This window comes from Scylla paramamosain, chromosome 37, assembly GCF_035594125.1.
Source record: "Scylla paramamosain isolate STU-SP2022 chromosome 37, ASM3559412v1, whole genome shotgun sequence".
Classification (NCBI taxonomy): Eukaryota; Metazoa; Arthropoda; class Malacostraca; order Decapoda; family Portunidae; genus Scylla; species Scylla paramamosain.
This window is the reverse complement of record NC_087187.1, coordinates 2,485,001-2,506,731: the sequence shown is the minus strand read 5'-3', so window position 1 is coordinate 2,506,731 and position 21,731 is coordinate 2,485,001. Positions and strand designations below refer to the sequence as shown.

General features: G+C 43.1%; 3 protein-coding genes across 3 annotated transcripts in view; 2 read left to right on the top strand and 1 right to left on the bottom strand.

Annotated features, from left to right (window-relative positions):
• Positions 1–1,301: 1,301 nt before the first annotated feature.
• On the top strand, positions 1,302–2,369 carry LOC135091209 (uncharacterized). The gene has a single exon (XM_063988653.1). The coding sequence runs from the start codon at positions 1,302–1,304 to the stop codon at positions 2,367–2,369; it is 1,068 nt and encodes a 355-aa protein (XP_063844723.1).
• A 615-nt stretch (positions 2,370–2,984) lies between these two features.
• Positions 2,985–7,824, top strand: LOC135091339 (phosphatidylinositol-glycan biosynthesis class X protein-like). The gene is made up of 5 exons (XM_063988885.1): positions 2,985–3,399; positions 4,521–4,674; positions 5,058–5,188; positions 5,668–5,845; positions 6,544–7,824. Exons 1-5 carry the CDS (start codon positions 3,266–3,268, stop codon positions 6,727–6,729), a joined length of 783 nt encoding a protein of 260 aa, XP_063844955.1. The 5' UTR covers positions 2,985–3,265; the 3' UTR covers positions 6,730–7,824.
• Positions 7,825–8,278: 454 nt separating this feature from the next.
• LOC135091338 (choline/ethanolamine kinase-like) overlaps positions 8,279–21,731 on the bottom strand; it is a 32,643-nt gene continuing 19,190 nt past the window's right edge. Inside the window, 6 exon segments of the mRNA XM_063988884.1 lie at positions 8,279–16,804; positions 17,916–18,102; positions 18,466–18,584; positions 18,690–19,068; positions 19,312–19,445; positions 19,819–19,947. Of these exon segments, the coding sequence (XP_063844954.1) occupies positions 16,700–16,804; positions 17,916–18,102; positions 18,466–18,584; positions 18,690–19,068; positions 19,312–19,445; positions 19,819–19,947 (1,053 nt within the window). The 3' untranslated portion in view covers positions 8,279–16,699.

Sequence of the window (21,731 nt, the reverse complement as noted above, 5' to 3'; positions counted from 1 at the left end):
TTATTATTATTATTATTATTATTATTATTATTATCATTACTACTACTACTACTACTACTACCATTATTATCATTTTATTGTTGTTGTTGTTGTTGTTATTGATGTGATGTGACAGAGAGAGAGAGAGAGAGAGAGAGAGAGAGAGAGAGAGAGAGAGAGAGAGAGAGAGAGAGAGAGAGAGAGAGAGAGAATGACAAACATCATCAGTAAAAAAAAAAGTGTGTATATACATAAGAATCCTATTACTTTTAGTATCTCTAATAAATGCACCGTTTTCTGTTTGTGCTACGCTTTGGGGAGGGGCGAAGAGGAGGAGGCGCAGGAGGAGGAGGAGGAGGAGAGATGAGGGCGAGAAGAAACAGGGCGAAGAATAGAGGAGGAGAGAGGGAGAGTCTTTTCCTAATTGCAGCCATCACCTTCAATTGACAGCTAAGTGGTGACGTCAGAAGAGAGAGAGAGAGAGAGAGAGAGAGAGAGAGAGAGAGAGAGAGAGAGAGAGAGAGAGAGAGAGAGAAACCTTGGCCACTCCTTCACACTCAAATTATACTGTTGATTTCCGTAACACACACACACACACACACACACACACACACACACACACACACACACACACACACACACACACACACACACTTAACGCAGAGAGAGAGAAAGAGAGAGAGAGAGAGAGAGAGAGAGAGAGAGAGAGAGAGAGAGAGAGAGAGAGAGAGAGAGAGAGAGAGAGAGAGAGAGAGAGAGAGAGATTCGTGAAGATAATTAATGAAGCAAAATAAGAACGAATGAAGGAGTAAGAGAGAGAAGAGGAAAAGGGATTGGAATTAACAAAGAGAAGAGGGAGGATTATAAAGAGGAAGAGGGGAAGAGGAATAAGAGATGAGAGAAGAGGAGAGGAGGGAAGAAGAAATTACGAGGAATGCTTTGGTTTTGTAGTGACTGGCCAGCCGGCCTGTCCCAGGTGTGGAACAGGCCAGACTCAGTCAGGTGAGGTCAAGCACCTGGGAGCTGGGGAACCCACGAGGCAGCAGTTAGTCTCGCCTGGACTCTCGTCTCGCACACCCGCGGCCGCTCGCCCGGGTATTGCTGTGCACCAACAATAAACCCAAGACTGTGGTCTGTGTTTGCCTCCGTGTCCTTGGCGTAGAGAACACTACAGTTGGTGACCCCTGGAGTGATGCCGTGACACGCGATGGCAACCACATGCAACGTTCCCGCCTTCACGCCTGACGTGGCCACATGTTTTCCTCACCTCGAAGCGGTTTGGGATGGTGTGGCGATACGCGCTCTGGCGACGGCGCCCTACCATGCAGTGTGGCAACGAGCACACGCCCCCTCCCGTGGACTACGCAGCACTAGCGGCGGCGCAAGGCGACCAGGAGCTGCGGGCCCTGTGGGAAGGCCCCACAGATCTACAGAGGCTTCGGTGTCGCATCCCGGACTCCGCCTCGCAGCTGTGGGTGATGTGCCCGCTCGTGCACCGCCTCCTGTCCTGGCCCGCAGCCGCCCGCTGGTGCGCCACCTCCTGCCCGGCCCGCCGCCGCCCGCTGGTGCGCCACCTCCCGCCCCGTCCCGACGCCGTCCGCTGGTGCGCCACCTCCTGTCCCGCCCCGATGCCGCCCGCTGGTGCACCGTCTCCATCCTGCCCCGACGCCGCCCGCTCGTGCACCATCTTCTGTCCCTCCCGGACGCCGCCCGCTCGTGCACCACCTGTCCCGGCCCGCCGCCGCCCGCTGGTGCACCATCTCCCGTCCCGCCCCGACGCCGCCCGCTCGGGCACCACGTCCCGCCTCGCCGCCGCCCGGTGGTGCGCCACCTCGCCTCCGCCCGGTGGTGCGCCACCTCGCCGCCCGTCCCTGCAGCGCGCCCGACTCGCCCCCGCCCTCGCCGCCTGCTCCGGACCGCCCTCACCGCCCGTTCCGGACCGCCCTCGCCGCCTGCTCCTGACCGCCCTCGCCTACTGCTTTGGACCGCCTTCGCCACCTACTCCGGACCGCCCTCGCCGCCCGTTCCGGACCGTCCTCGCTGCCTGCTCCGGACCGCCCTCTCCACCTCTCTCGGCCCAATGGGTCGCTTCTCCCCGCTCACCCGTCTCCGCCTGGGCCTCCTGCCGACCAGTCGCTTTTCCTGGGTGTTCGTGGTGGCGGACGTGGACCAACCGATCCTCGGCATGGATTTCCTCGCGACTGACGACCTCCTCGTGGACCCCCGCCGTCAGTGCCTTCGTCGTCGGACTCCTGCATCCATGCCGAGCCCTGTGCCCAGCCACTTCCTTACCTGGAAGACAACACAACCTCCACTCTCCCGCTTCGCCGCCTCTCCCGCCCCCACTTCTCCCTGTCCCTTCGCCGCCTCTCCAGCCACCGCCGTCGTAGTACCCCTTTGTTTCCAATTTCGTGAGGGAGGGGGGGGGGGGTAATGTAGTGACTGGCTAGGCGGGTAGTCACTCCACGCTAATCCTCGTGGATTCCCTACATGGTAAGCTTCCCAGGTGTGGGACCGGCCAGACTCAAAGTCAGGTCAGGTCAAGCACCTGGGAGCAGGGGAACCCACGAGGCAGCAGTTAGTCACGTCTCAACTCTCGTCTCGCACACCCGCCGCCACTCCCCCGGGTATTGCTGTACACCAACACCTTTACTTATAATCTGAACTGGAAACTTCACATCTCATCTCTAGCTAAAACAGCTTCAAGAGGAAATTCCTTCAAGAGGGGAGGTTTCAAGACACTTATTCCTTCAAGAGGGAGGTTTCAAGACACTTATTCATCAATTTTTGACCACTGCTTTGACCCTTTTATGGGACTGGCATTTCAGTGGGCATTTTTTTATTAGATTTTTGTTGCCCTTGGCCAACGTCCTTCCTACATAAAAAAAAAAAAAAAAAAAAACAAGACTGTGGTCTGTGTTTACCTCCGTGTCCTTGGCGTAGAGAGAGAGAGAAAGAGAGAGTTACCCCTGAAACCGCCATTCTCTGTCACACCACTCGGGGGAACTAAGAAAAAGTGACTTGCTGTTTGTTTACCATTGTGTCCCTGATAAAATACTTGTCCTTTTCATCTCCCTGTCTGCTTACATTCCCCCGATCCTCCTCGCCACAGTACTGAAGGGAACATCAGTGTGTGTGTGTGTATGTGCAGTTGACATCACTAAGGGTCAATTAAAGAGAGTAAATATTTTGACTCTAGAAAGAAATGATGTCCAGGTAGGGCATTAGAAGTTCATACAATTTGTCACCTGTGTGTGGCTGCATCGCCTCCACGCCCACGCCAGCCATGTCCAGGGGCGTGGTGGGTGTGGTGGTGGTGGTGAGTGTGGTGGCAGTGGTAGTAACTACATCCTCCTGCCCTGTGGTGATGCAAACTAGCGGACAGGTGGAGCGGCGCCTCATGAACGGGGGCTTCCACAGGTGAGCGGGATGGGGTGGATCAAGGGCTGAATTAACTTTAAAGGAATTGTTTATATTCATGTTTTATTATTATTATTATTATTATTATTATTATTATTATCTTAGTAATTCGCATATGTTCTGTACTCTATAATGTTATGATATTTACACGGAATATGTGCTTGAATTAATCTGATTTTCTTTTCCCAGGAATTTGCTTATTTAAAAGAGACCAAACTGAAAAAAAAGTATATATAAATATAAACACTGCCCAACAACATTCACTTTGGATCAAATAATTAAATTTCTCCTAAACAGTCTCGGAAGGCTTATGGACCTGATGGGGTCCCTCCTATTGTTCTCCGAAACTGTGCCTCCGTGCTTGCACCTTGCCTAGTCAAACTCTTTCAGCTCTGTCTGTCAACATCTACCTTTCCTTCTTGCTGGAAGTTTGCCTACATTCAACCTGTTCCTAAAAAGGGTGACCGTTCTAATCCCTCAAACTACCGTCCTATTGGTTTAATTTTCTGCCAATCTAAAGTTTTTGAATCTATCCTCAACAAGAAGATTCTTAAACATCTATCACTTCACAACCTTATATCTGATCGCCAGTATGGGTTCCATCAAGGCCACTCTACTGGTGATCTTCTGGCTTTCCTTACTGAGTCTTGGTCATCCTCTTTTAGAGATTTTGGTGAAACTTTTGCTGTTGCCTTGGACATATCAAAAGCTTTTGATAGAGTCTGGCACAACACACCTCCCTTCCCTTCCATCCTCCCTTCCTTGCATGTTTCCTTCCCTCTCTTCTTCCATCACTTCTTTCCCCTCTTATTCTCTTCATTCCTCTTCTTTCCATCCTTCCTTCCTTGGATCTTTCCTTCTTTCTTTTTATTCTCTTAATTCCTCTTCTTTTCATCCTTCTTTGCTTCTTTCCTCCCTTTTCTTCTTTCATCTTTTCCCTTCCCTCTTATTCTCTTCAGTCCTCTTCTTTCTCTCCCTCCTTGCATCTTTCCTCTCTTTCCTTCTTTCATCCTTTTCCTCTTATTCTATTCAGTCTTCTTTCCATACCTTTCTTAAATAATTTTGCTAGTTTTTTTCTTTGTGTTCCTTTGTGTACCTAACATTCTTGTACCCCTTCACAGAGACCTGGAGACAACTGTGTTCTTGTCGTCCCCAGAAGACTTGGATTCCTGTGTGGTGCTTTTGAAGGAGACTTATCCCCCTGGCTCCTATGTTGACCCCCACCAGCTGGCCTTCCTCCGAGCCCTGGGGGGACCTGACTTCTATGTCCCCCAGGTGTGTGGTGATGTGATGCTGTGGTGCTGTGGTCTGCCAGCACCATAATTCTTCCCTCTTTGCTTTATTTCTTATTTTTCTTGCTTGCTTCCTTTCTTATTCTCCATGCCTCTCTTTTCTTTTCCTGTGTCTTATTTTTACATGCTTGTTTCCACTCTTATCCTAATTTCTCACCTTTCTTATCACTATGTATCTCTCTTCCATTCTATCTTTGCTTGCATCTTTCCTTTTCTTTCTCTCCTATGTATCCCATTCAGTCCTCTTCCTTCCATCCCCTTCCTTTCTCTTCACTCTTTTCAGTATTATCATTGCTACTTCAGTTACAGCACCATACATGAACTGATTTTAGTCTCTGTCCTCAACATGACTGCTGCCTGGTACAGATGATCAACGTGGAGACACCAGAACACCAATCGCCTCGTGTGATTGCTTATTTCTTCACCCACGTCGAGGAGATGACTGACGGGCGCTGGCTGGCTAACATCACCATCCCTATCCACTTCCGCTATCACAGGTGAGGTGCTGTGCTCATCTCAACCTCCCTGATCTATTAGTATAATTGGTACTCTTTTTCCTCTTGTGATGAGTAGGTTTGTCTGTAAATTGTATTTTAATGTTCATAATTTTGCATCTAGTATTCATTGTCTTTCACGTGACCCTTATGCCTGGCAGCCGATGGTTATATCTTCCTCTAGAACTTATGGCTACTGGCTAACACTCATACCTTCCGCCTAACAGTTCATACCATCCACATAACATTCATACCATCCATCTAACACTAAATAACCATCCACTAATATACCTACAGCCAACTCATACCTACCATTTAACACTGAGACCTTCCACTTAACACTCATAAACATCCACATAACAAACCCAATTATTCTCCCCCAATACACTTCAACACCATAACTTCCTTTCCTTCACCCCAAACTTCCCTCCCTTGACGTTTCAGACCCCTCTCTCACAAACATTTTTCCTTCCATATCTCAGGGCATGGAGCGGACAGAATCACCCATCCCTGGAGGCTCATGTGCACATCCCTCACCCCGCCGTGCTGCTCCACTGTGAGGCAGGGGTGTCCGACGCCTGCAGCCCCCTTGTGCACCTGGAGCCTTGTCCACCTGCCGGCCCTCAGCTGTGTCAGTGGCTGCCTGTGCATACCTTCAGTGTGAGTGTTCTGAGGCAACTCTTTTTGGGGACTGTAGAGGTGTAGTGATGGGTAGATTGTAGATGGGTAGGTTGTAGTGATGGGGAGCTTGTAGTGATGAGTAGAAGGTATAGTTGCCCCACACTAAGCCGATCTAGAAGTCCTGCCCTCTTAGTTTTGCTTCAGCGTGAGTACCTACCATCAAATTCCTGCAAAACTTGATGCAGGATTGCCATTCAACACATTCTGTCATCAACAATGTGACAACGTGACATGCACGTCCCACAACCAGCGACTGACCTGGTGCTGCTGCAGAAGAGCACGAGGTGTTCTGGTGCATGCTGTGTGTGTTGTCTGGTCTCTAAATGGCTTGTGAGGAAAGAGGGTTGAAAACATTTGTCAGTGGACCTTGTAGTGAAGCCGCTTAGAGTGACAGGAATAACAGTGACAGATGCATTGGAGAATATAGTGATGGCTGCAGGATGGTTCCAATAATAGGAGTAATATTAATATTGATTCATAGGATAGTGTCAGTAATAGCATTAATAATAACAGAAGGAGTAATAGAGTAATAGTGTCGGGAATAATAAAATTAATGATGATAATAATGATAATAAGTAACAATAATAATATGCTGCCAATTAGAACAACAGAATAACAATAACAACAGAATAGTATAAGTAACACCACCAAGAATAATAACACCACCACCACACCAGACAAGCGAGGGAGCAGTGGCGTCAGTTCCTGTTGGCAACACTGACTTGCTGGACACGGTGTTGCTCACCACCACCTGCCTGACCGCTGCTGCCACCCTGCTCATCCTGGCCGCCCTTGCCAAGAAAACGCCCCCCACACCACCCATGCTGTCGTCATCATCAGGCCCTGTGCCACCGCTGTCTTAGGGCATCATGTCTTACTTGCTGTCTTGCCTTGCCTTCCTTCTATTATCTGTTTTCTCTGTTTTCTTCTTTTTTACTGTTCTTTCTAATGTCTGTTTCTTTTTCTCTTTGTCTACTGTCTTTTTTCCTCTTTTTCCCCTTGTTTGTTGTCTCTTTTCCTCTATTTCTGTTCCCTTTTTCTTTTCTCTTTTTCTTTTCCATTTTCTTTTCTTCTTTTTCTTTTCTATTTTCTTTTGCTCTTCTCCCATTTTCTACTCACTTTTCCTTTCTCCACTTTTCATTGTTTTTTACTATTTTTTCCTCTATTTTTTACTCTTTTCTTCTTTTTCTACTCTCTCTTCCTCTTTTTCTCTACTTTATTTTATCTCTCTTCTCTTCTTTTTCTGTCTTCACCTTATTTCTCATTTTTCTTTTCTTTATGTTTTCCTCTTCCTTGTTTCTCTTCCCTTCCTTTTACTTTTCCTTATCTTTCTTTTTCTCCTTACCTCCTATATTCTCTCTCTCTCTCTCTCTCTCTCTCTCTCTCTAAGTGGTAGTTACAGCTCTATTAACTAAGGAAACTGTCTCTTCAGTAGACTAACATATGTGCCAATGTTAGAAATTATTAGCAGAATAGCTGGCTTCCATTACATTCTTTTCCGCTAACTTTAAATCCGCTTCCCATAAAAATTTGGTATGTTCCAGTCTTTTTTCTTTCTTTTTCTTCCTCTACCTTTTTTTTTTTTTAGCATTTGGTTATTTCTTCTTTCTCCTCTTGATTCTACACTTGATTCTACATCCTCTTTCATCTCTCTCTCCTTCTTCTCTTCCTCCTCCTTTTAGCTCAGTTTTTATTTTTCTCTTTTCCCTCCCATCTCTCCTTTCTCTGCCATATCACTTTACTGTCACAAATTTGTCTTTCCCTTTTGTACTGACTCTCCCTCCCCATCCTTCCCCTATTTTTCTGCCAGTCGTATTATTAGTACTGTACTATCTAGTCATGCCCCCTTTGTTGTGGGTTTATTGTACCTTGGTGTTGTTGATTTTTGGTTTGTTTTGCTTGGAGGGAGTTGGTGTGTTGTTTAATAATGAGTGGTAAATAAATGTACATCAGTTGTTTGTACTGGTTTAGCTTGTACCATGACAATACTTATTCTTTTATTGCTACAGTGTCTTAACTTGATGAAATGGTTGTCAGGAATTGTCTTCACCATCATCATCATCATCATCATCATCATATTTATCATTGTTGTCTTCATCTTTTATCATTGTATTTATCATCATCATCTTCATAATAGTCTTCATCATCACCTTGTTTAGAATCTTCCCCTGGCCTCCTTTCAAGCTACCTCCAGCATGTGTGTTGATTGTCACCTTGGTAGGCCCTGATAACTAGAGCTGGCCCACATACCTCCAACCCTGATGTTCCTTTAAGCACATGAACCCTCACCATCCTGCGATGCCCATACCACCAGTCATGCATGTACACTACTGACGCAGAGGAAAAATAAATAAACTCACCCTGAAAGAAGCTGTGGCATTTAGTTATCTTGTCAGAGGAAGGAAACAAAGATACATTGCAATTATTTATTTACTTCAAGTTCCATGAGAAAAAGAACAGTATCACAAACAGGGTGCGCCGCGAGGGCCGGACGCTTTGCTGTGTATCACCCAGAGAGGCGCGGCACAGAATACTGCAACCAAGTGACTGTTCCCTGTCTTCCCCAAGTCTTGTTCTCTGTTGTTCCTAAGTCTTGTTCCCTGTCTGCCCCAAGTCACTGTGTTCCCTGTCAGCCCCAAGTCTTGTTCCCTGTCTGCCCCAAGTCATTGTGTTCCCTGTCAGTCCCAAGTCTTGTTCCCTGTCTGCCCCAAGTCACTGTGTTCTCTGTCATCCCCAAGTCTTGTTCTCTGTCTGCCCCAAGTCACTGTGTTCCCTGTCAGCCAGCACTAAGTTGAGGCTTTTCAGTAGTGGATTGGTTATTTACCTTCCCAACACTGAAAAGTAATGCTCATTGATTCATCTTCCTTAACTTTTTTTTCTGCCTTTAATATGAAAAGTATAAAAATTAAGTTTATAGTTTCTTTATGATGATGGTGATATTTTGATAGATAAATTCATACTTGAAATAGTTTGTTGATATTTTACCTCTGTACCAGGTGTGTGACTCTCACAGATAGAAGTATTGTTGAACATTTTGATATTAATTTCTAACTAGAGTCCCCAAAAGAGTACAAAAAGAGTAAAGGAATCATTGTGGTCATAAGAGAACCATTTGCTCACTACATTACGAGTGTCTAGCACCCCCAGCAAAATATATGAAGCTAAGGGAATCACTGTGTTCATAAGACATCATTTACTTGCTGGATTACTTTCTAGTGCCCTAGTTGAGTATAAAACATGAAGGGAACCACGCTATTCACAAGATCCCTTCATGTACTAAATTAACAGTTTCTAGCACCCCAAGCAGGCTACGAAAAGCTAAGGGAACCATCGCATTCTTGAAGGAACTAAAATTTTGAGCTCTTCCTGTGCCGAGTCTCTCTGGGCAACTGTTACAATCTTCCAATGTTAATAAAAAGCAGAAAAAAAGGCTACTTCTCACAACATGGAGGTGAGAGTGTTTCCTTGCCAACTGATTGACTGATATGCTAATATTTACATGTGTTGATCCCATGGCATACTCCACAATGGGCCTACCACACACTCCCCCAATGAATGAGTCTGTTCAGGTTGACTTGCCATATTCATCCTGTCTTCTTCCAGTCCTCTATATCTGTGAGTCTCTCCTAGTTAACTTGGCAGATTCTTCCAGCCTTCCTCCACTCCTCTACCGCTTTGAGTCTGTTCAGGTTAACTTGGCAGATAAGTTCCACCTCCTTCCATGCCTACCATCAGACACAGAATAAAATTGTATGATTCTACTATCAGTTCGATAATTTTCACCATACAGCCAGTCAGGAGCTTCAAGTAGGATGAAGGGATGTGGATTATTTGCCAAAGTGGATGAAACACACTGACTTGACCCTGAGTGACCTGACCTCTTCAGTACATTGTAGTGGGAAATTCTGCACCAAAATAACATGAACTGGAGTGAACTTGAACTCTTTCACATGCTATCTTGCTAACCACCAAGTGAACCATTAAATTGCTGGGTCCCTAAACCGTCCGTCTTGTCTCCACTATTCATCAGCCATTCATCCCATACATTATGTCCTTTTTATTTCAAATTTTATCAGTATTTTCTTGATTTTTTTGTTCTGTTTTTGTTATCTATTTTTTTTTTATCTTATTCATGCATCAGAAATAATTATTCATCAACTTGTTGTATTTGTTATATCTTTTCTTTTCTTCTCTCTCGTCTTTCTTTCAACTTGTTTTTTTCATCATTATTTGTCATTAACTCTTCACCATCGTCAGTCTTTCATTCATATCTCTTTAATTTTGCTTTACATTCATACTTTTTGCTGCTCTTGTTCTAATTTTATGAAATTTTTTGGTCCAGTTATCTTTTGTCACATCCTCAGCTATTTGTCTCAGTTTTCCATTTATACATAACTCAAATTTTGGTTCCAACTAATTTTCCTTGTGACTTTTTCAGTTCATTGTCGCTTCACCTCTCTGCTAAAAATTGTCTTCATCGTCTGTCACATTTTATGACATTTACTTCATCAACAATCATATTTATTGTCAAACATTCACTTTTCATTCAGTCATACCTTTTGTCATACATGTGCATTATCCATTCATTCAAGCATGTATGTTATTTGTGCAATAAAAAAAAAGAGAGGCAAAAAAAAACTAGTAAAAAGATGAAATGGAAAGTAAAGTAAACAAACAGAAGAGAGGATCACTTGAATTGTAAATTTCATTCTTAAAAATCAACAAGTAAAAAAATAGTAGTAAAGTGGTACACGTAGTTCATGGTGACATACCAAACAAATTAAAATAATATATATACATATATATATATATATATATATATATATATATATATATATATATATATATATATATATATATATATATATATATATATAAAATCCTTTTTCAATTTATTATTTTTACTGGAATGTTTACATCTTTTCTAGATTATGATAGTAATGCATCAAACTTTATTTACTTTTCTTTTCATTATTTTGTTTCACAGTTTTCATCAGATTTCTTACTATTCTGGCCAATGGTTTCCTGATCTAAATAACTACCCAATACTTTTTCCTGCTATATCTGGATAACTAGTATGACCATATCAAGTAGTAATCTCCTAAAACACAGTCTAACTATAACCACAATTTTAAGGTTACTTTAATAATAACGCAGAGGCATAACTTTGCCTTAAGGAACTCTCTTACAGTGAAGGCAGACACATCTTTTGGCACAGAATGTTAAAGATGACAGTACAAGTTGGCTTTGAAAGAGTTGGCCGCTGCATGACTAGCTTGCACACACACACACACACACACACACACACACACACACCAGTTACTTCCACTAATACACTCCTGTATAACTCATACTGACATTCTAATGTGACTGGAATAAAACCACAAAACTAAAACCATTACATATCCCAAAAGAAAGGCACAACACTATGAACCATTGTGGTTGCCTCAGTAACATCTATGAGCAACTCAGGATTGTATGTAAAACTATTTCTCCTTGAATACAAAATGGAAACCCAGTCAGGGAATCCAAAGAATACTATTGCACATTCACCAGAAATTATAACATAGACTAAACCAAACAGTAACAAGTATATATCGCAATTCAAAATGCTTAATAATGAGGCACTATGTTAAAAATGGAATATGAGTTAATGTATATATATAATAATGAGTAATGTAAAAAATATATATACGTATATACATACAGTACTACTATATCACATGAATGCAGTTGTTACGTTCCACACCCCTTAGAGATCTGAGAGAAGACACGCCAGTTGCCTAACACCGTGGCAGTGACACACGGCCTCCACTGGCATGGGCACACTGTATAAACATTGTTGGAACAGACAGACTACTGCTTGACATAATCTTACAATGCTTCATGTCTTTCCTTTTTCAATGCATCACCATTATCCACTTTAAACTTGGCAATGTACTAGTTTATCTCATTCTTTGTTAAATGTATCACTGCTTTAACTTTTTTACTTCACAACATGCCATTCATTGCATCACTGACTGTCTTGGTAACATTTCCAGCCAAGGACACGTAAACTTGGTAACAATGCTGCTACATTATGCATGAACTTGCTAACTGACACAAATATTCCCGTCTTGCTATAAAACAGGAGAAATTAGTTTTGTATTCATTCAAAATTGTTTAGCATCAGATTACAGATTTTAAAAAATTTGGTACTGTGTCTTACAAATGAATGTTTTGGTAACAACAGAAAGTCATCATCATCATTTAGTCTCCCTCACGTGATTGGACAGCTCATGAGCCACTTCTGTTTTGTGTGTTGATAGACAAGATGGTCGGTTTGTCACATGTTATAAAATAAGGCAGGAATAATTAAGTCAATCAACAAGTAAGAGCATCAGTCAGTGACATTTGCAAATAGTAATATTACTGAAAGGAGTTGGTGACACCAAGTGTAATCAGCCTTCCCCAGTGTGAGTGCCTCACCACCCTCCACACCACAGGCCACAGTGGCTGTGTGTCACCATCATGGCATCACCAGGCAGTCCTGCATTCCTCTGTCTTCTAGGATCCACACTCCCAAACACTGCTGCAGTGTTCCACAAGTGGAAACTGAGTGGCACACACGTCCCCACTCATTGCTCATCACACAGCCCTAAGTGGAGACTGACCGGTGTATTCACAGCTGGTGCTCACCAGACTCACAGTCAGTTCACAACTTGCCCAGTGACATGGAAGATACTGCAAGACTGTCCACCTGAGTGACAGTCATGAAGGCAGCAAAACATTTTGCAAGAAAAAATGCAGTTTACAAACATCCAATTTACAAATTTTCAAACTAATAAAGTAATTTTGTCTTTGCCTCAATTTACAAAGCAGAATTTGCAAAATTGCAATTAAGTGAAAAATCTAAACGGTCTATATTAAAGAACGTTAAAAAGTGCATTAAACAGAAACATTTCTTTAAAATCCATGTTTCATTTTAGAAATTTTCAATTTACAAAATATAACTCATCATGATTTTTGTCATTCATATTTACATCATGACTGGATGACAGTGACTGTTTTCCCTATCCTCACCATACCTGACATCACCCTTGTGGTCCTTCCTTTCCCTCTGCCTCCCATCCTTGATGCACTAAGTCACTGCCCTTACAGTCCTTCCCATCACTCCTTGCCTCCTCCTCTCTCATTTCCTTGTCTCACTCCCCACTGTCTTCCCTATCTAATACTCTCACTCCCTCAGTGTTCCTATCCTTCATCTTGCCACATTGCATGCTTCATAAAAACCACATTCCCTCATTCCTATTTTGATTGCCAGCCTGGGGTCAGTCCAGTGGATGCCAGGGAGTGTGGAACAGATGCTCACCACTGCATGAGTCACCCAGACAATGGAAACAATGGCTCATATTCTGAAATGCTGTGTTCACTCACCATCACTGTTCTTACACATCACATACGATTCTCACCGTGTTTCTTCCCACTGAATTACTGTTATGCTGTCACTAGATTTATGAAAATATCCTTGAAACCTACAGTGTATTACTAGAATCATGAAAACACTCTTCAAAACAGCAACAGTTTCCACTAAAGCCTGTCTAACTACTAGCAAAATTATAAAACTCTTGAAAACTGCAAATAACTTCATAAAAGTAGTCAAGACACCAACACATTTAAGAATATGAACCATCTCAGTGCACACTGTGGGTGACACTGAACTAAATGCACCAGGGAATGTTGCTCTCGTTGCCGCGGTGGTCTTGATGGGCGTTGTGAAAGCTTATGTGGGAAACTGTGAATGAGCATTTTGTGATTTTTTTTTTTCGTGAAATACCGTATTTGCTAGCGGAAAGATGCACTTCCCCACAGACTGCAGCTCTATCTTACAAGGAAGTTTAAAGAAAAGATTTATTGATATTCTGATGAAAAACTATTGTTTCATTATAAATTTATTAGTTGTTTTTTCAACTAGGATTCAGCTACCATGAAAAGATTGTGCTAGTTAAAATGTGAAGGAAATACTGTGAGGCAACCAAAGTCTGTCGTGTGTTATTGCAGGCCCCTAATGAATGGCTGAAAATATTGAAATAGCTCTAAAATTTACCTTACCACCAACTTGCTCCTTTTGATTACTGTGAATATTACTACTAATAGTTTTATCTATCTATTTATTATCATCATGTGTGTGTGTATGTACAGTGAAATACTTTGACCACTCAGCACCTCACACCAGGCCGCCAAGCCCCACACGCCTGGCTGTCCTTCATTGTGTGTCCAGCCTTTCATTCCACAGTGTGGCCACATGAGACACACACTGATATCTGTGTTCCCTTTTTTTCTGTTCATTCTTTTTACATGGGGTACGTCTTAGTGCCAGCAAATACAGTGTATTTCTTAGATTTCTTTATTTTAGGGAATAATGCTCTTTTTTGATCTGATATTTTGCATCTTGTTTGTAGATTTTCATATATTTAGTTTTCCTTCTTTTCTTTCATATATTTTCTTCAAGATTTTTACAATTCTTTCAAATATATATATATGTTCTTTCAAATATATATATATATGTTCAAGATCATTACAAAGTTCAACATTATTCTGCCATAAAAGGAACTTTTGTTTTTCTTTACCAAATAAGAAAAATGCTCATATAAAATACTGGCTACAAAATGGTCTTACTTTCTGTATAATACCTAGTAACTCCACATGAATTATAGAACTAACTATATGATTCACTATACATACTTTCAGTGATCAAAGACAACTAGTGATTCATAATTCCCATATAATGATTGAGGAAATTACAAACAACTCTGGCAGCCTTATGATGCAGTGTTGCAGTGTACAGTGCCTCAGTTTAAAGACCATATTCTGAAACATCTCTGTGCCACACCTCCACTACGTCCAAAAGTGAGATTTTTAAGGGTGTTTTTTTATGGTTTTAGTGAGAGATTAACAAGATTTCTGCGGTATTAACAAAAGAAACACCCTTGAGAACCTGGCTATTCATCTCTGTGGCCTTTGAAAATAGTGGTGGTGAGAGAACAAAGTATTTCTGAACACTGACCTTAGCTTGAATGTCCTGCCAGGGTTCAGTCCCCAGTGACAGCCTTAATAGCCAATTTATCCTTCCTTCAGATCAATTTTGCAGTGTTTCCTTGATGCTCCTGTAGGGATAAGACACTCACAAGATACATGAGTGTCTTGGTCATTCAGTGAACAGCTTAACTTTGATGTGAGATGTGTAGTGTTCCCAGGAAGCCTCACCAAATGGCCTTTAAATCACCTTGATATGAGTGAGGAACATTTTCCAAGACTGCCAGCAAGTTTGTATTTCCTTTTGAACTGTTGATAAGTTGACGTGGAAGTAACGTGGCACTGGCTTGTACACTCATAACCAGAAACTTGTCAACATTCCACACTCACCAGAATGTTGAGTATCCTCCCTCAGTCTGAAAGCCTCTGATGTACTTAAAATTTGTTAGATGTCAGGTTTTATAAGGAGGCCGTCAACACATTAGTCGCCTTTCATTGCAAATACTAAACACAAATCCCTCTGAATTACCTGAAGATTGTTAGATGTCAGGTTGCATAAGGAGGCTGTCAACACATCAGTAGCCTTTCAATGCAGGGAAATACTAAACACAATGTGAGTGCAGAATATCAACACACTCTTGGTTATGAATGTGTGAATGTTAAAAAGTGTTAAAAAGTGGCACTGTGCTTCAAAACCTCAAGCCATGGCACTGCAGCACACAAGCAGCCTATCATGAACAGAAGAACCCTAATGTTATCTCCAGTTGTAACCTGCAAGCTCTGTGGAGACACCAGGTGGAGGACATAATGAGTGGAGCCGCCCCCGCCGCCCCCCTTGCGACATGAATGAGTGGACTGGTGGATGATGAGGAACGTTCTGAGGTATTTACAAACATGAGGGGCGGAAGGGTGCCGGCCATCACAGTGCAGGAGAGTTATCACAGCCCACACACACATATATACACTCCTACGTTCCCTCCCCTCCCCTACCTCTCCCTCCTAAAATGTCTATCCCCACAGTTTAGCTTTAAAACTAACGACTACTAATCTAAAATACAGGTAAAATGTAACACTGTATCTCTGGTGTAGAAAAAAAGGAGGAAGAAGAGGAAGAGGACAAGAAGGAAGAGGACAAGTGAACACTGTTAATGCCCAATCACGGATTTTCTACCAGACACTCAAGTATTCATTTCAACTTGAGGAGAATCTTGCCAGACTATAAGATTTCTAAGATCACAGGCTGTTCACACACTGACACCAAACATATACACAGCCACAGCAACTACTGAATGGTTTAAACTCCCCACCATTCTATTAAGCTAAGAAAAAAAAAATGAATAAATAGATAAAAATAAAGAATAAACAGTTGGGAAATTCCTTCATGAAATTACTCCAGACACAAATCATCAGAAGGAATTGTGTCTTTGTGAGTGATGTGCTCAGTGAGATAATGTGTGTAAGATGCTGCTGGAAAGACTCACCACCTCATAGCAACAACAACAGCAACATACACATCACTGCATCTCTTTAGTGTTACAGTGAACTGATTGCAACAACACACCAACACTAAAGGAAGACGTGAACCAGCCATCATGTCAGTTACCAATAGACAGCAGACAGACAGCTAGGACAAGCACATCCGCCACTCACAATCACTTAAGACCCTCCCACACGCACGAAGAGTTAACATTAGCACCATGGTCCCTCTTCCCTCCCATTTGAGTAGAGAAAAACACAGCCCAACCCAGCATAGTTCTAAGGCACCAGGCGTCCTCAGTTGTGGTTCTGTCTGGGTGTTCTTGTGAGCTGCCGCCCGTACTAGCCCTCCTCTGTGATGGCATCAGACTTGCGTTTGGTGAGCTGGTCGAGACGCAGCTTTGCCTTGTCCTCAAAGTAGTGGTCCATTCGGGTCACTGCGTATTCCTGGGGGCCAAGGAATAGTCAGGAAAGTAAGGTTGTTATTTTCCAAAAACTATCAGTATTACCACAGTTATTTTCATTGCAGCAACATATATTATAATTTGTGTCCTCACTAGTGCTATTGTCAGTCAGGATAATTGATGTGGTTTTGTATTCTTGCATGAAGTCAAGGAGAGAAGTGACAGATCAATAGTGTGTCTATTCAGGGTGTAACACGAGGTTCTGTGGATATTGCCGTAGATGAAAACACAAATTATTCTAAGTGGAAAATGTTCAATGCACACATGCATTCTGAAGCATTGTTTAGCCAGGGTATGAAAAAACAAATGTGGCCTGGTGACAGATACAACGGCCGGGCCAGGTGGGTATCCAAGGCAGGGTTTTGAAATTGTGAATAATTCAGTCATGATTTCTACAAGACTGATACCAATTACCAATAAATATAACACACTCATAGTATGGATGTAATAAACAACAAATAAAATAATAGGCTGTGTGGCACCAAGCACTACCAGGGTGGGAAGTGGGAAGCAGTGAGGCTGGCAGCAAATCAGCTGATTGTTAGTCAGATCATACAGTTTTCCTTCGTGACAGTGATAATGAATACGTTCAGATCAAAGAAATGTGGAGTGTGTGGAAATGGTGTTTCTCTGCCATGGTTACCTGCCAGGCTGCCCATTGTATCTGTCACCAGGTTACATTTAAATTTCACACGATGGCTAAACAATGCCTCAAAACACATTTGTGCATAGAACATTTTTGGCTTAAAATAACCTGTACTTTTCCCTCTGGCAATATCTGCAGAAACTTGTGTCATGCCCTGTATACCAGAATAAGAACCTCTTAAAAGATACAAAAACAAGTGATATATTTGAGAATTACGGGTATAATGATGAAATGAATGGGTAACCTTGACCATTCTAGGAAATATCAACAGACGTCCAGTAATATTATTAAGACAAACAAATAATAAAAATAATAAGAATAAATATACCAAGTTTCAAGAGAGGTTGACAAAACAAGACATCATGTTTTGTTTCATCATGGAAATGGTGACAAAAAAGACGTTCCCAGTCCCCTTGTTGTTCCCCTTCAGAGCAGCTCAGCCCCTCACCATGTAGCCAAAGGGAATGGTGGACACCTGGCTCTGCACAATGGACCACAGCGCCCAGAACAGGTGTGAGGCGGGTGTGAAAGCTGCCACTTCCTGCAGCAGTGTCTCCTCTGCAGGGTGGCTGGGGGGTGAGGATGGTGCGGGTGCCAGCTGCAGTGGGTGTGGCTCAGAGCTCCCGTTGTGGTGCCTGTCAGGGTGGGGCAGTTGGTGGTGAAGGGTGTTGTAGTGGTAGCAATAGTGGTTGTAGTAGTGGAAATGGGAGTAGTAGTAGATATAGCATTTTCATTTATAGTTCATTATTTATACATTAACTCATTCGCTTCACTTCTTGCTCCTTCCTACACACACACACATACACACATGAACACAAAAAAACAAGAAGAGATATGAATGTACAGAAATACAGTTTCCTAAAAAAAGCAACAGATAAGTAGAATGCAATCTCTAAATAATAAACAATTCAAAGAAGATAAAATACACAGGTATATCAAAGCAGGACATTATGAGCTTGAGTCAGTGGTGTACCAATACAAGCAGGTGGGACACTCACAGAGAGGCCATGGGCTCCTCAATGCCATTACTCATGGCTGTTGCCTGACCCTGTGTTGCTGCCGGCTTGCCCCGCCTGCTCCTCTCGTAGGCGTCCAGGTAGGTGCGGATGAAGTCCACCTGAGGGACACAAACAGTAAATAAACTGATTCACACACACAGATGTTCTTGACAACAATACCCAGTGGCACAGTGGTTGGCACACTTGACTCATCACTGACCCACCTGCTTCTGCCTGCTGGGGTAGTTGTCACAGTCCACAGTGAAGTAGGGGTGCACGGGAAGCTTGTACTCATACACCCACTCACAGAAGTGGTTGGCCAGGTCAAATCCGCGGTAGTTGTAGGAGCAATACTCAAAGTCAATGAGAGCAATGCGGTCATTTCCTGTGGCTGGCTTGGGCCCGGTCTTGAGGAGAATGTTACCCTCCTGCATGTCATTGTGGGCAAACACAACGGGGGACTGCACCTTGGCCACCACCTGCCTCAGGAACTCCATCTCACCACGGTAGTCAATCTTCTGCAGGCGCTCCACCATGCTGCTGTCCTGCTCTCCACTGAGCTGTGGCTTCTGGCTTAGGAACCCCTGGCTGGTTCGCAGCCACCTGAGGGTCACACAAGGACAGAGGAGAGAGTTAAGAGGTGCAATTCATGACAGCGTTGGTCTTGATCTCTCTGACCAATATATTAGTAAATTAAGACATCACACACAGCACACACCCAACACCCTTGCTGAAGGGCACAGTAACCACCTACTGCCACTGAAAAACACTTCATAACCATAGTGGTCTCTTAACTTATGCTTGTCAAATGGCAAGCAAGGACGTGTATGTATACATCTGGCTCACCTCTCCATGGTGTTCCAGATCCAGCAGGGCTCCTTGCTGATGGGCACATTGAGGGCGTGAATGTTGGCCATCTTGGTGGCAATGATGGCCGAGAGGTCTGGGTCTGCCAGCTCCTGCGTGAAGAGTGGACGGGCCTGTGTTGAGGGAGGACAGGGTTAGGTTAGATTAGTTTAGGATAGAATTAGATTAAGACTCTCTCTCTCTCTCTCTCTCTCTCTCTCTCTCTCTCTCTCTCTCTCTCTCTCTCTCTCTCTCTCTCTCTCTCTCTCTCTCTCTCTCTCTCTCTCTCTCTCTCTCTCTCTCTCTCTCTCTCTCTCTCTCTCTCTCTCCCCCACCCACTTGCCATCCACTCACTCATTCACACATACATCCACTAACAAACTTCCCTCATTCACTAAGATTTCACCCACTCACATTCACATCCCCCATTCACACATCCCTACTCAATTCCATTCATCCACCAATCCACTCACACACAAACACTCCCTGCCTCACTCGGTCACTCACTGGAATGAACTGCTCCAGCCTGCCGCCGGGAAACACGCCATACAGCCGGGGACCAAGGCGACGCTCAGACAGCAGAGCAAAGATTACACTCTCCGCTAGCACAGACTCCAGTGCATCCTCCCCATGAACCTGAGGGTGAGGTTAGGTTATGTAATGGCAACTAGGGAAATTAGGGAGGGGAGAGAAGTTAACAGAGAAATATATGGTAAGGTAGGGAAGGGAGGATATGGGGAGGACACAGAAGGGAAATAAGGAAGGGGGAGAGAGATGAGTAGAGAAATAAAGTAAGAGAGAGAGAGAGAGAGAGGGGGGGGGGGTGGGATATGGGAAATAGGACATAGGAGAAGGGAAACAAAATAAGGCAGCAGGGAAACAAGGAGGAAACAGAGAGAGGAGAAGAATATAAGAATAAAATGAAAGTCAATGAACCCATCAGACCTTCACATTGCAGATATAAAACATACATATATCAAATGACCATCCCTGTAAGTTGTAGAATCCAGCAGGCCTCCACATGGCAGCCTGATATAAAACATACTTATATCACCAAACCATTCCTAAATTAACCTTCCGTCACTATCCATCTATCTACATACCTACATCACCTTACCATTCCTATTACCCTACCATCTCCCTCTGCCTTTCTAAATCCAGTAGCAGATTCAGGAATACAGATCTGGTTTTACATACAATACCCACCTGCTAAGTCACATTTGGACTAGTAAGGCCAACACTTCAAGAGGCAAAAGGAGGCAACTATGAGGGAAATAAGTGATAATTATACTACTTCAGCCAGTCACAATGAAATGGAGAGGTGCAGAAGTGAGGAGTGATGAGGCAGGGGCAGAGAATTTATAGCAGTGTGGGTGAGGTGTAAAGGAGAGGAGCTGGTAGAGATGGTGGCGGCCAGGCAACACCAGGAACACTTGCTTTTGAAGGGGATGGAGGGAGAGGAAGAGGGTAAAGGGAGTTTGCAGTTGTATTGAGAGAGAGAGAGAGAGAGAGAGAGAGAGAGAGAGAGAGAGAGAGAGAGAGAGAGAGAGATTTTATACAAGTGTTGAAGGATAAGGAAAGAGAAATACCTTTTTATGTAAACAGATGAAGCGGAAGACGAGAATAACTTAGAGAGAGAGAGAGAGAGAGAGAGAGAGAGAGAGAGAGAGAGAGAGAGAGAGAGAGAGAGAGAGAACATTTTCTTAAAGTGATGAAGGATGAAGAGGAAGAAAAGAATAACTTAAAGAGAGGAAAAGAGTGGGAATGTTTTTTTTTTTTTTTAGGGGGCTGGGAGGAGAAGGAAGAGGAAGAGGAGGAGGAGGAAGACTTATGTATACAAGCGCAGAAAGAGGAAGACAAGGAAGGGTTTTTTTTCTTGGAGGAGAAGGGAGGAAGGGCGATAAAAAAAAGGGGGGGAAGAATGAAAACTTGTAAAGGCAGAAAGCGAGAAGTAAAGACAGTTTTATTTATTTATCGATTTATTTATTTACTTATTTGAAAGGGAAGGTTAAAGATTGTATTCATTTATTTATCTGGTTATTTTTCATGTCTGTTTATTTGTTGGTTTGTACGTTTGAAGATGGAAGAAGAAGGAAATGAGAAGGATGAATAGAAGTAAAAAATAACCGTGTTTGGTCTTCATTTCAACTATCCTCTTAACTGCAAGCTTCTTCCTCTTAACTGCAATGCCTTCTCCTGATTTTAGTCTCTTACCTCCAAGCTTCTTCCTCTTCATTTTTCTCACTTCACTTCCTTTTACTTTTAACTCCGAGCTTCTTATCTTCACTCCAAGGTCCGTCCTCTAATCTCAAATCTTTCAAGTTCTTTCGTACCGACTCTAAACTCTTCCTCTTAATCTAAGCATCTTTCTCTTACCTCCAATTTCTTTTCACGAGTGGAGCAGCTCGCTATATGCACTA